General features: G+C 42.3%; 1 protein-coding gene across 1 annotated transcript; it reads right to left on the bottom strand.

Moving 5' to 3' along the window:
- Positions 1-277: 277 nt before the first annotated feature.
- Positions 278-12,197, bottom strand: LOC119922640 (olfactory receptor 4P4-like). The gene is made up of 7 exons (XM_038742353.1): positions 11,263-12,197; positions 8,795-8,837; positions 7,610-7,836; positions 3,162-3,285; positions 1,775-1,864; positions 525-560; positions 278-337 (listed from the first exon to the last, which is right to left on the bottom strand). The coding sequence occupies exons 1-7, from the start codon at positions 12,195-12,197 to the stop codon at positions 278-280; spliced, it is 1,515 nt and encodes a 504-aa protein (XP_038598281.1).
- Between the last annotated feature and the right edge of the window lie 2,698 nt (positions 12,198-14,895).

The raw sequence follows: 14,895 nt of genomic DNA on the forward strand, positions 1-14,895 counted from the left end.
CTGCCTTATAATCAATATTGTTATTAAGAAATTGAGTGGTTTACCGAAGGTCACCCAGCAGTCCAGCAGTCCAGCAGTCTGGGGCAGAGCTGGGACTAAAATCCAGGTCTCCCACTCACAGTCCTACAATTTTCTCACTGGCCCATGGTGGCCAACAATAAATATATGCCTCTAAAGATAATATCTGTTACATAAGGAGTTTTCAGAATTCCAACAATCTGATTTTCTATCTCTAGCAAAGCCCATCATTCATGGGATTACTTTAAGGACCACCTGATTAGGACCAAGAAATCACGTGAATGTGTTTATTCAGATATTTTTTAACAGACTTTGAGATCTGCCAAAAGAGATATGGCAGGTTACAAAATGAGTCTCATCTGTCTCATGATATTTCAGAATTAAGTTTGTGATTTAAACGAAGACTAAAATTTACAAGCCATGCTCAACTTTTCAAGGAGAATCAACCAATTTTAACCTAGGTCTTTGCAATATGGCTTTCTTTATATACTAAAATGATCAGGTACCTGCTCAGGAAAAGTCCAGGAACTAAAGAATGAGAACTGAGAGATCAAGAGAGAATGCTCATGTTATACAAAAGAAAAATAAACTTACTCCATTTTTATTCTTCCCACAACGATGCATTTTTGTGTGCTTGGATCATTATTTCCAGTCATGTGAAACGAAAGGCTTTTCAGAGCTGAATCAGGATAGAACTCAAATGTCGATCCACAATCCATTCACAATGAACGGGGATAGTTTCTGAGAAACTGGAGTTTCTGAATGTCGCATCATCTCTGGTTTCCCAGGAGTCAAATATATTTCTTTGGGGCTATCTGAGATATTCACCCACCTATGCCTAAGATCAGAGGAGAAAAAAGAGACAAGTACAAAGTTTTCCCCCTCGACCCAGCAAATGTTTGGTGCAGAGCTATCTTTGGAAAATGTTCTGCCTAGAAGATGCACCTAACTGCTAAAGGCCCCAGGACCCTTCCGGATCTTAAAGTCCCTGAAGATATTCCTTTGACACTATGAGCCGAATGTGGGACCAGGACTGTGTCTTACTCAATTTGTGTATATCCACCCCATCCCTTAGTACAGTGCGTGATAAATAGTAAGCGCTTAACAACTATCGTAATTATTATTATCATTATCAGAGGTCGTGGTGGAACAAACCTAGAAACTTTTCTTCATCATACTGAAAGCAAGCGGCATGGGCACTGCTATCGATTCTTTAACTTTGCCCATATTTTCTACTATAATTGAACTCTGCTGATCATTTTCTTCCCCCCGAGATTTACCCTCTTAACTACCCACTCGGTTCCTCTGTGGCCATCCTTACCAATTAGGCACATAAAGATTAATGTATGTTATTATTTAACTACCTAATGATTCATTTATCCATCTTTCCATATTCTTTTTCATCCAATTGGAAATTATTCCTTTCCAGACACCCCCAATAGATTGCAAGATCTTTGAGTGCAGGGATCAAATCTTTTACCTGTATTGTACTCCCTCAATGGTTTAGAATTCTGTTCTGCACACAGTCAGCACTCAGTAAATACTATAGATTGATTGTTTCATGAGCCAGTTACAGAAAGCAAATGTATAACCCTAACCGTCAGCCTAAGGAATAATGGTTCATTCATTCTTAACTTCGAACTATTTCATTTCACCAGTTTGCTACAGAATTAGGCAGTTATGAAAGCACTGAAGGAACTAATAAAACAAAAATAGGAAAACACCACAGAGAGGAACTGGTAAAGTAATAACTAACATAAATCCTGTGGTGTTGGGCCATTATAGTGCTAACGGGTATAAACCCAAGTTCACTGGTGTAAGCGGGGCAAGGTTTGAAGGCCAGGTTCTAGTAGAAGATCAGGATTTATGTTAGTGCCCTTATACTTTACCTGTTCCTCTAAATAATGTTTTCTTGTTTTTGTTTTTGTTTTGTTTGTTCTTTATCTCCTTTATATCCATCTAGATTGTATGCTCTGTGGGCAGGGATCATGTCTACATATTTCAGTCATTCATTCATTCAGTCATATTTATTGAGCGCTTACTGTGTGCAAAGCACTGTACTAAGTGCTTAGGACGTACAGGTTGGCAACATATAGAGACGGTCCCTACCCAACAGTGGGCTCACAGTCTATAAGGGGGAGACAGAGAACAAAACAAAACATATTAACAAAATAAAATAAATAGAATAAATATGTACAAGTAAAATAAATGAATAGAGTAATAAATACGTACAAACATATATACATATATACAGGTGCTGAGGGGAAGGGAAGGAGGTAAGGCAGGGGTGATGGAAAGGGGGAGAAGGGGGAGAGGAAGGAGGGGGCTCAGTCTGGGAAGGACTCCTGGAGGAGGTGAGCTCTCAGTTGGGCTTTGAAGGGAGGAAGAGAGCTAGCTTGGTGGATGTGGGGAAAGAGGGCATTCCAGGCCAGGGGAATGACGGGGATCAGGGGTCGATGGCAGGACAGGTGAGAAAGAGGCATGGTGAGGAGATTAGCGGCAGAGGAGTGGAGGGTGTGGGCTGGGCTGTAGAAGGAAAGAAGGGAGGTGAGGTAAGAGGGGGCGAGGTGATGGAGAGCCTTGAAGCCGAGGGTGAGGAGTTTCTTCATGATGCATAGGTTGTTTGGTAGCCACTGGAGATTTTGGTTGTGCTGTACACCTCAAAGTGCTTAATACATTGCCTTGCACACAGTAAGCACTCAATAAGTAATAATAATAATAATGGCCTTTGCTAAGCACTTACTATGTGCCAGGCACTGGACTAAGCACTCGAGTGGATATAAGCAAAGGGGTTTGGACACAGTGCCTGTCCCTCATGGGGCTCCCAGATCCCCATTTTCCATATGAGGTAACAGGCCCAGAGAAGTGAAGTGACTTACCCACGGTCACACAGCAGACAACTGCTGGAGCTGGGATTAGAACCCAGGACCTTCTGAATCCCAAGCTCATGCTCTAGCCACTATACCATGCTGCTGCTTCCCAAGAAAAATTGATAGGTTGAATGATAGTAAGCAGAGACACCTCCAAGGGTGTCTCTGTGTCCCTTGGGTCCCGCTTAGAGCCTGCATGGCAGAGTCACTCTCCTCAGCTGGGATCAGCCCAGCTGGATCCCCTTGGGTCCTCCAGATCCAGCCTGGCCCTACCCAGGTCTCCTCAGCTATCTCGGGGCCGGCTCTGCCTTGCTCCGCCGTGCTCATCCCCATCTCATCAGTGTACATCCCACACATCTTAGGGGAAGCCAGTTTGCCACTGCATTCCAATTCTCTCCTGACATTTAAACCCAACCTGAAATCTAGCCTAAATCCAATCGTTCAGTTCAGTCAATCATATTTATTAAGCACTTCGTGTGTGCAGAATGCTGATATACGTGCTTCGGAGAGTACAATATAACAGTGAACAGACACATTCAAATCATAATCCTAACTTTTGCAGAATGACCTAATGGATAGAACACGGGCCTGGGAGCCAGCAATGTGATGTTGGGCAAGTCATTCAGCTTCTCTGTGCTTTATGTACCTCATCTGTAAAATGGGAATTACGCCTGTGAGCCCCATGTGGCATATGAACTTGTACAACCTGATTAGATTGTATCTAACCCAACACTAAAATACAGTCCCTGGCACACAGGTCTCACTCCCTTCAGGCTCGTGTTTTCTCCTGCCTTCAAGACATCTTCATCTGGATGTCTGCCTGCCATCTAAAACTCAATATGTCCAAGACTGAACTCCTTATCTTCCCTCCCAAACCCTGCCCTCTCCCTGACTTTCCCATCACCGTTGACGGCATTACCATCCTTCCCATCTCACAAGCCCGCAACCATGGTGTCATCCTCGACTCTGCTCTCTCGTTCACCCCTAAAATCCAATCTGTCACCAAAACCTGCCGGTCTCACCACCACAACATCGCGAAGATCAGCCCTTTCCTCTCCATCCAAACCGTTACCCTGCTGGTTCAATCTCTCATCCTATCCCGACTGGATTACTGCATCAGCCACCTCTCTGATCTCAAATACTCCTATCTCTCCCCATTTCAATCTATACTTCACGCTGTTGACTGGATCATCTCTGTGCAGAGACGCTCTGGGCATGTTACTCCACTCCTCAAAAATCTCCAGTGGCTACCAATCAACCTATGCATCAGGCAAAAACTCCTCACCATCGGCTTCAAGGCTCTCCATCACCTCGCCCCCTCCTACCTAACCTCTTTTCTTTCCTTCTACAGCCCAGCCCGCACCCTCTGCTCCTCTGCCGCGAATGTCCTCACTGTGCCTCGTTCTCACCTGTGCCGCCATCGACCCCTGGCCCACGTCCTCCCCCTGTACTGGAATGCCCTCCCTCTGAACATCCGCCAAGCTAGATCTCTTTCTCCATTCGAAACCCTACTGAGAGCTCACTTCCTCCAGGGGGCCTTCCCAGACTGAGCCCCTCCTTCCTCTCCCCCTCCTCCCCTTCCCCACCCGCCCCCCCTTACCTCCTTCCCCTCCCCACAGCACCTGTATACATGTTTGTACATATTTATTACTCTTTATTTTACTTGTACATATTTACTATTCTATTTATTTTATTTTGTTAATATGTTTTGTTTTGTTTTCTGTCTCCCCCTTCTAGACTGTGAACCCGTTGTTGGGTGGGGACCGTCTCTATATGTTGCCAACTTGTACTTCCCAAGCGCTTAGTACAGTGCTCTGCACACAGTAAGTGCTCAATAAATACGATTGAATGAATTAATGAATTAATTAATGATAAATGGCATTAAAAAAACCCTACTGATGTTAACATCCTCCATCATGCTTCTGACAATAAACTGATATTTTACCTTCCAATGAAGGGCAAATAAGCTTCACAGTATTAAATAAAACTGTAACAAAGATATCTGAACATTCTCATAGGGGTGGTTCCTTATTGCCCCTCTGACCTCTATATCTAAACTCCACGGATATGCACATTATTGTCTCTAGACTTTTGACAGTTACATTTCCCAGTATTTATAATCCGTTCTAGTAGGTTTTCCATTTTTCCCTATTATCAGCAGCCATCTCCCCATTTTGAGTTTCTTTCTCTTTCAAGTCCTGAATCCTTACATCACAGTTGCAAGTGCAGAGGAAGGTACACCTAGAACACTGTCTCTTTTCCTTAAATGAAAAAATATGATCTCAAATAAATCCCTTCCTCGGAGCAATTCCAGGCCTCCCCAACACCTTTAAACTACCTCAGCCTGGTGAATTATTCCCGTAGCAAAAGTTATGCACCATGGACTGAGCAAAGTGAAAATGACTTTTTTAAGGTTATTTATGTTTCTACGCTGATGACACCCAAATCTACATCTCTGCCCCTGCTCTCTCTCTCCATCCCTCCAGGCTCTCATCTCCTCCTACCTTCAGGACATCTCCATCTGGATGTCTGCCCACCACCTGAAACTCAACATGTTCAAGACTGAATTCCTTGTCTTCCCTCCCAAATCCTACCCTCTCCCTGACTTTCCTATCTCTGTTGAAGGCATTACCATCCTTCCCATCTCACAAACCTGCATCCTTGGTGTCATCCTCGACTCTACTCTCTCGTTCACCCCTCACATCCAAGCCATCACCAAAACCTGCTGGTCTCAGCTCCGCAACATTGCCAAGATCTGCCCTTTCCTCTCCATCCAAACAACTACCCTGGTCGTTCAAGCTCTCATCCTATCCCATCTAGATTACTATATCAGCCTCCTCTCCAATCTCCCATCCTCCTGTCTCTCCCCAGTTCAATCCATAATTCACGCCGCTGCCCGGATTGTCTTTGTCCAGAAACGCTCTGGGCATGTTACTCCCCTCCTCAAAAATCTCCAGTGGCTACCAATCAACCCATACATCAGGCAAAAACTCCTCACTCTCGGCTTCAAGGCTCTCTATCACCTCGCCCCCTCCTATCTCACCTCCCTTCTTTCCTTCTACAGCCCAGCCCGCACCCTCCGCTCCTCTGCCACTAACCTCCTCACTGTGCCTCGTTCTCGCCTGTCCCGCCATCGACCCCTGGCCCACGTCATCCCGCTGGCCTGAAATGCCTTCCCTCCCCACATCCGCCAAGATAGCTCTCTTCCTTCCTTCAAGGCCCTACTGAGAGCTCACCTCCTCCAGGAGGCCTTCCCAGACTGAGCCCCTCCTTCCTCTCCCCCTTCTCCCCCTTTCCGTCCCCCTGCCTTACCTCCTTCCCCTCACCACAGCAACTCTATATATGTATATATGTTTATACATATTTATTACTCTATTTATTTTATTTGTACATGTTTATTCTATTTATTTTATTTTGTTAATATGTTTTGTTTTGTTCTCTGTCTCCCCCTTCTAGACTGTGAGCCCACTGTTGGGTAGGGACCGTCTCTATATGTTACCAACTTGTACTTCCCAAGCGCTTAGTATAGTGCTGTGCACACAGTAAGCACTCAATAAATACGATTGAATGAATGAACAAATGAAATGTTTCTATTCTTTGCCAGGCACAGTGCTATGTGCTGGAGTACATACAAGATATATACAAGATAATCAGGTTGGGCACAGTCTATGTCCCACATGGGGCTCACTGTCTCAATTATCGTGTTACAGGTGATATACCTGAGGTACAGAGACGATAAATGACTTACCCAAGGTCACACAGTAGCCAAGCAGCAGAAACAGGATTAGAACCTAAATCCTCTGACTACTAGGCTCGTGCTCTTTACACTGGGCAACACTGCTTCCCATTTAAAATCCTAAATGCTGCCTTCCCTACGTCTGAAGAGTTTTCAACCCCCCACTCTGTGCCTCACCTACCAGCAAGAAGGGACTGAGGCAATGATATGAGTAGAATCCACTGAAAACCCTGCTTTGCACATGAACATATAAGAGACTGTAACTGCTAAAACCCACACTGCTATCACTGCACAGCCCATATCAAAGATGTAATTCTCAGTCCCTGAAGCTTACAATTAATTTCAACATTAACTGAAGAAGGGACCGAGGCAATGTGATGAGTAGTACCCACTGAAAACCCTGCTTTGCACATAAACAAATAATAGAGATTGTAACTGCTAAAACCCACAACTTCCACCACTGCACAACACATATCAAAGATGTAATTCTCACTCCCTGAAGCTTGCAATTAATTTCATCATTAACCGAAGACCATAATTAGTTTTCCTTCACATTGAGCAGGAGTTATTCCTTTTTCTGAAAATACTTTATTCGAAATGGCATAAGGTAATGGATGGCTGTATTAAATATAGACATTGAGGTGGAGGAAAGGATGTTTACAGTCTGATAAACAGTTAAAATTCACATTTCCCCTGAGCCTAGGGGAACACTCGTGTCAACTGCACAGAAAAGAGCTGGATAGATAGATTAAGCCAAACACAGGAGGGGAAGGAGATGTAGACATCTGTTTCACCTGGCTGATTTTCCTTCCAAACGCGGCTTCCAACACTACATATTTCTCACGGCCGTTTTCATCTCTCTGTTCCTTATCGTGTAGTTGAGTGGGTTGAATACGAGGGTGATAATGGTGGAAAACAGAGCATCCTATCCTCGGGGAAAGACTGTGCCGGACAGAGGTAAATAAAGATGATGGACAAGAAAAACAATGCCACCACAGTGATGAGGGAAGCGCAGGTGGGGAAGTCTTTGCAACCTCCTTCTGAAGAGTGGGTCCTCAGACTGGCTAAAATGGTGATGTAAGAGAAGACCAAGACCACAAATGAGATGAATACAATTGTCTCTGAATCGGCGAGGACTAAAAATCCAGGCACGTCATTGTCTAAGCAGACCAGTTCCAAGAGAGGGTAAACATTGCAGAAATAGTGATCAATCTTATCGGGGCCACAGAAGGGCATTAAATGACAAGGAGCCACTGAACAATTGAATGGAGAAATTTTCCTCTCCAGCACACTGCAACCACTGTGGCACACTGCTGCTTTTTCATGACAACCACATAGAGCAAGAGTTTGCAGATGGCAACATAGCGATCATAGGCCATCCCCACAAGGATGAAGACCTCAACTCCACCAAATAAGTGCATGATAAAGAGCTGAATCATGCAGTCTCTCTTTATTGCTGTAATGTACTTTACATGTGCTCAGTATAGTGTACCGCACACAGTAAGTGCTCAATAAACACAATTTAATAAAATGAATGAATTCTCCACACCTGATAAGTGCTCAATAAATACAACTGATTGACTGATTAACATTCTATTCTATTCTATTCTATTCTATTTTGTTAGTATGTTTGGTTTTGTTCTCTGCCTCCCCCTTTTAGACTGTGAGCCCACTGTTGGGTAGGGACTGTCTATATATGTTGCCAACTTGTACTTCCCAAGCGCTTAGTACAGTGCTCTGCACACAGTAAGCGCTCAATAAATACGATTGATTGATTGATTGATTGATTATCCCCTCCTGAGCTCAAGTATTGTGGTACTATCACTCAGCACTGTTTTTCCAAGGGAATACTAATAATCACTATGATGCTTGTTAAACGCTGACTATGTGCCAATCACTTTTTTAAGAGCTGGGGTAGAAACAAATTAATCTGGTTGGACACAGTCCCTGTTCTACATAGTACTCACACTCTTAACCCCTTTCGATAGATGAGGCCACTGAGGCACAGAGCAGTGAAGTGATTTGCTCAGGGTCACACGGCAGATAAGTAGCAGTGCTGGGATTAAAACCCAGGTCCTTCTTACTTCCAGGCACATGTTCTATCAACGAAGCCATGCTCCAGCACTCCAGGTCTCAAAGGAAACCAAAGACTTCTCTCATACCCTCCTACATTCCTGTCCTTTTTGTGAAGGTTCTCTGTAGTTACTGGAGGTCTAAGAGAAATAGTAGTTAGAAATGTGATGTTCGTTAAGTGCTCACTATGTGCCACAAATTGTATTGAGCACCTGGGTAGATATAAAATAATCACCTCAGACACAATCCCTATCCCTCATAGGATTCACAGTCTGAGTAGGAAAAGAAACAGGTATTGAATCCCCATTTTACAGACTAGGAAACTGAAACACAGAGACGTTAAGGGACATGCTCAAGGTTACACGGCAAACAAGTGATATTTTATTATTATTATTATTATTATAGTATTTGTAATGTGCTTACTGTATGGATATAAGCAACACCGTGCTCCTTAATGGAAGCCGAGGTTGACATTGTATTCCAATTCTCTCTTGGGATCGAAATCCAACTTGACATCTAGGCCAAATTCCGAACACAGCCATGGTTTGAGTCAAAGTCTTAACTCTTGCAGCATGTCCTAGTGGACATAACGTGGGCCTGAGAATCAGAAGGAATTGGATTCTTATCCTGGCTCTGCCACTGGATATGTATGACTTTGAGCAAGTCACTGAACTTCTCTGTGCCTCAGTTACATCATGTATAAAATGGGGATTAAGCCTGTTAGTTCCATGTGGTAAATGGACTGTGTCCAACTTGATTAGCTTGTATCTATCCCAGTGCTTAAGTGCTTGCAAAAATCATCTTGTAGACAGTACACTACTGATTGTCTGCCTGCCAAGTGAAGGGCATGTTAGCTTCATATTATAACATAAAACTGCAACAAAGATATCTGAACATTCTCATGGGGATAGCTCCTTAATGCTCCTCTTACTTCTACATCATATTTTTCAAGCTCCATGGATGAGCACATTATTGTCTCCACAATTCTGAAAGATACTATTCCCAGTATTTATCTTCCATTCTAGTAAGTTTTACAATTTATCTTATTTAATGGCAGCCATCTCACTATTCTTAGTTTATTTTTCTTTCGAGTCCTAAATCCTCACATCAAAGCTTCAATCGCAGAAGAACATACCACTGAAAACACTGCCCCCTTTCCTAAATGAAAAATGTGATCTCAAATAAATCCCTTCCATTGAGTAATTGCAGGACTCCCCAACTTGTTTAAAAGACCAGAGCCTGATGAATGAGTCCCTTAGCAATATTATGCACCAATAATATACATTAAGCGATGTAAAGATGATCTTTTAATCATTTTTTAAGTGCTTAATGTGTGCCAGACACTGAACTAAGTTCTAGGCTAGATATAAGGTAATCATTTTGGACACAGTCTAGATTTCACATGAGGCTCAGAGTCTCAATTTCCATTTTACAGATGAGATAATTGAGGCACACAGAAAGAAGTTAAGTGACTTGCCCAAGGTCACACAGCAGGCAAGTGCCATAAACAGGATTAGAGCCCAAATCCTCTGACTACTAGAACTGTGCTCTTTCCACTAAGCACACTACTTCCCGTTTAAAATCATAAATGCTGCTCCCTCCGTATCTGAAAAGAGTTTTCAACCCCTGTTCTGTGCCTCATCAACCAGCCAGGAGGGACTGAGACAATTGTATGAGTAGAAACCCCTGAGAACCCAGCTTTGCACATAAGCATTTAATAGAAACTATATCTGCTGAAACCCACATCTGCCATCGATGCACAGCAGAGCTCAAATCACAATTACTTTTAACATTAACTGAAGACCGTAATTAGCTTTCCATTCCATTCAGCAGTAGTTATTCCTTTTCTTGAAAATATTTTATTTTAAATGGCATAGGATAATGGAATGCTGTATTAAATACTGGCATTGAGGTGGAGGAAGAGATTCATTTATTAATTCAATCGTATTTATTGAGTGCTTACCGTGTGCAGTGCACTGTACTAAACGCTTGAAAAGTACAATTCAGCAACAGATGGAGACAATCCCTACCAAACGACAGTCTCACAGTCCAGAAGGGGGAGACAGACAAAAAAACAAAACAAGTAGACAGGCAACAATTGCATCAAAATAGACAAATAGACTTATAGATATATACATATCATTAATAAAATAGAGTAATGAATACGTACAAATATATACAAGTGCTGTGGGGCAGGCAAGGGGGTAGAGCAGAGGGAGGGAGTAGGGGTGATGGGGAGAGGAGGAGGAGCCGAGGAAAAGGGAGGCTCAGTCTGGGAAGGCCTCATGGAGGAGGTGAGTTCACAATAGGGATTTGAAGAGGGGAAGATAGCTAGTTTGGCAGATGTGAGGAGGGAAGACATTTCACATCTTACAGGCTGTATTAAATATCGGCCAATAAATATTAAAGTGGAGGAAGGCATGTTTACAGTCCAATAAACTGTAAGAATTCTCATTTATCCTGAGCGTAGGAGAAAACCTGGGTTGATTGTACAGAGAAGAGTTGGGTGGGTAGAATAAGCCAAATGCAGGAGGGGAAGAACGGAGATGTGGACATCCATTTCACCTGCCTGATTTTCCCTCCAAACACGGCTTCCAAAACCACACCTTTCTCATGGCTGTTTTCATCTCTCTGTTCCTCAGAGTGTAGATGAGGGGGTTGAACATGGGGGCAATGGTGGTGCAAAACAGAGCAAACACCTTATCCTCGGGGAAGATCTGGACTAGCCAGAGGTAAATGAAGAGGGAGGGCAAGAAAAACAATGCCACCACGGTGATGTGGGAAGCGCAGGTGGAGAGGGCTTTGCAACGTCCTTCCAAAGAGCGGGTCCTTAGACTGGCTAAAATGGTGATGTAAGAGAAGACCAAGACTGCAAAAGTAACTAATACAATTGTCCCTGTATTGGCAAGGACTAAAAATCCAGTCACGGCAGTATCTGAGCAAGCCAATTCCAGGAGAGGGTAAACATCGCAGAAATAGTGATCAATCTTATTAGAGCCACAGAAGGGCAAAAAAATGACAAGGAGCCACTGGACCATGGAATGGAGAAATGCTCCTCTGCAGCACACTGCAACCACTGTAGCACACGGCTGCCTGTTCATGATGACCATATAGTGTAAGGGTTTGCAGATGGCAACATAGCGATCATAGGCCATCCCCACAAGAATGAAGATCTCAACCCCACCAAATAAGTGCACAGTGAAGAGTTGCATCATGCAGTGGCCGAAAGAGATGGTTTTCTTCTTAGACAGCAAATCTCTGACCAGTTTGGGAGTCACTGTGGAAGTGTAGCAGAGGCCCATGAGGGACAGGTGACAGAGGAAGAAGAACATGGGCTTCTTGTTGAGGGAACTACATCTGACGGTGATGAGGATGAGGAAATTCCCTAAGAGGATTGTAATGTAACAGGAGAGGAACAGCCCAAAGCAAAATATCTGCAAATTTTTGTCACTGGACAGACCTAAAAGAACAAATTCTGTCACATTGTTCCTATTTTCCATTCCGGGAATGAAGAATATTTACCTGAAATGATTGCAAAATAAAACATCGTAAATAACATTTAGAAAATTTCAGTGACCAGTTCATTCTACTTATAACTGAATATGACTTACAATTGTGTGTTGATATATATGAGAACACAAAGAGAAATTTTATATCTTTGCCTAATATGCAGCTCTTTCATTTCTAGTGAAATGGTAATTTTTTTATTAAGCACTTACCATGTGCCAGACATTGTGCTAAGTACCATAATGCAGGTTAATCAGATAAGTAAACAGTTCTTCTCCCATATACAGCTCACAATCGAAGAAATAGGGAGAGTGGGAATCCTATCCACATTTTACAGCTGAGAAAACTGTATTACAACAGATGTAGCCTGGAAAGAATGAGGTCCTGGGAGTCACAAGATTCGGATTCTAATTTCAGCTCTTCCACCTCCCTGTTGTGTGACCTTGTCTAAATTATTCAACATCTCTGTGTCTCAATTTCCTCAACTCTAAAATGGGTATTAAATCCTTCCTCCCTTCTACTTAACCTGAGAGCCCTAGATGGTACAGGGACTGTTCCTGGAATGATTTTCTTGTATTACCACAGCGCTTAGTGCAGTGCTTTGCATATTGTGTGGCCTTAACAAATACCACTATAAAAATAATAGTGATAATAATTATTTTGCATTGCATTCTTGTATATAGCACAAAGTGACTAACAAATGTCATTATATATCAAGTAATCATATTTATTGAATGCCTAATGTTTGCAGAGCACTGTACTAAGTTCTTAGGAGAGTGCAATATCACTGAATTGGTAGACACATTCACTGCCTGACTATTATCAATACCGTTATTAAGAGATTGAGTGGCTCAAGGTCACCCAGCAGTCCAGCAGTCCAGGGACAGATCTGGGACTAAAATCCAGGTCTCCCACCAGCAGTCCCATGATCGTCCCACTGAGTCATGGTGACCAACAACAAACATATTCCTCTAGAGATCATATCTGTCACATGATAAGGTTTCAAAATTCCAACAATCTGATTTCCTGTCTCTAATAAACCCCATGATTCACGGGATTCCTTTAAGGACCACCTGACTAGAAGCAAGCAATCACATGAAAGTGTTTATTGAGACATTTTTAAACCATCTTTGAGATCTTCCTAAAGAGAAACGGCTGATTAAAAAATGAGTTTTATCTGTCTCATGATAGTTCAGAAATAAGCTTGTGATTTAAATGAAGACCAAAATTTACAATCCATGCTCAACTTTCCAAAGAGAGTCATCCAATCTGAACCTAGGCCATACCAATCTGGCTTCCATTTTATACTAAAATGATGAGGAACCTGCACAAGAAAAGTCCAGGAACCAAAAGATGAGAAAACTCTCATGTTATAAAAGAGAACAAATAAACTTACCTGCTTGTTAATCTTCACGCAATGATGCATTTCTGTGTGCTTGGATCTTAATTCCAGGCATATGAACCAAAAGTTTTTTCAGAGCTGCATCAGGACAAAACTCAGATCTTAGTGGAAGTCCAACCTTTACAATGGATGGAGACAGTTTCTGAGAAACTGGAGTTTCTGAATCTTGAATCTTCTCCGGTTTCCCGAGAGTCAAATTTATTTCCTTGGGCTATCTGAGCCATGCAACCTCACCTACCTATGTCTGAGCTCAGAGGGGAACAAAAAAGGAAGGAAACACAACTGCAAAGTTTTCCCCCTTGACCCAGAAACCGCTTGGTGTAGAATTATCTTTGGGAAAAGCTTTGCCTAGAAGACCCAGCTAATAACACAAAACAGGTCCAGGGACTCTGCCAGCTCCCAAAGTCCCTGAAGTCTTCCTTATCAAAGGTGGAGGTGGAATAAATGCAGGAACTTTTCTTCATCAAGTTGAAACCAAGCTTGAGTAAAACAGATTAAATCAGATTATACCCTCTCAAATACTTATTCAGTTCATTTGCACTGACAGCCATCCATACCCCTTAGGCAGACAGAGATTAATGTGTACTATCATTTAAGAATTTAATGATTCATTTGTCCATCTTTTCATTTTATTTTTCATACAATTGGAATAATTAGAAATTATTCTATGCCAGTCACCTCAAATAGACTGTAGTATCTTCAAAGGCAGGGATCAAGTCTTTTACCTCTACTGTACCCTCTCAAGGGCTTAGGATTGTGCTCTGAATACAATCAGCACTCAATAATTACTATAGATCTATTGTTTCATGAGCCAGTTACAGAAAGCAAATGTATAACCTTAATGGTCCACATAAGGGGTAAGCATTTATACATTCTTTCACAGACAACTGTTTCATTCTACCAGTTGGCTACAAAATGATGCAGTTGTGAAAACATGAAAGAATGCACCAATCATATAGCTAAAGTGTCTTGTTTAAAGAAAAGCTAGCAAAAATCACTTTTGCTGTCTATTTTCAGCAGTTCATATTACATGTGCGTCCCTAGGTAGCACACGTTATTTACACAGTCTACATAATTTATTTAATTTTTAGCTTTTGCTCAATTCACGTATATGGATTTAAAAAATAGCAGGGAAATGAGTTAGAATTTCAGTTAAAATGATATTTAAACAATCAGCAGGAATGCATAGGTAATGCAGAGCTTTATGTAAGTTGCTCTAATAAGCAACTCAGGAACTTCATGTAATTTATATACCTCCATGATTCGCATTCTTTACACAATTCCTGTAC

The sequence above is a fragment of the Tachyglossus aculeatus genome, unplaced genomic scaffold (genome assembly GCF_015852505.1).
Source record: "Tachyglossus aculeatus isolate mTacAcu1 unplaced genomic scaffold, mTacAcu1.pri scaffold_116_arrow_ctg1, whole genome shotgun sequence".
Lineage (NCBI taxonomy): Eukaryota > Metazoa > Chordata > Mammalia > Monotremata > Tachyglossidae > Tachyglossus > Tachyglossus aculeatus.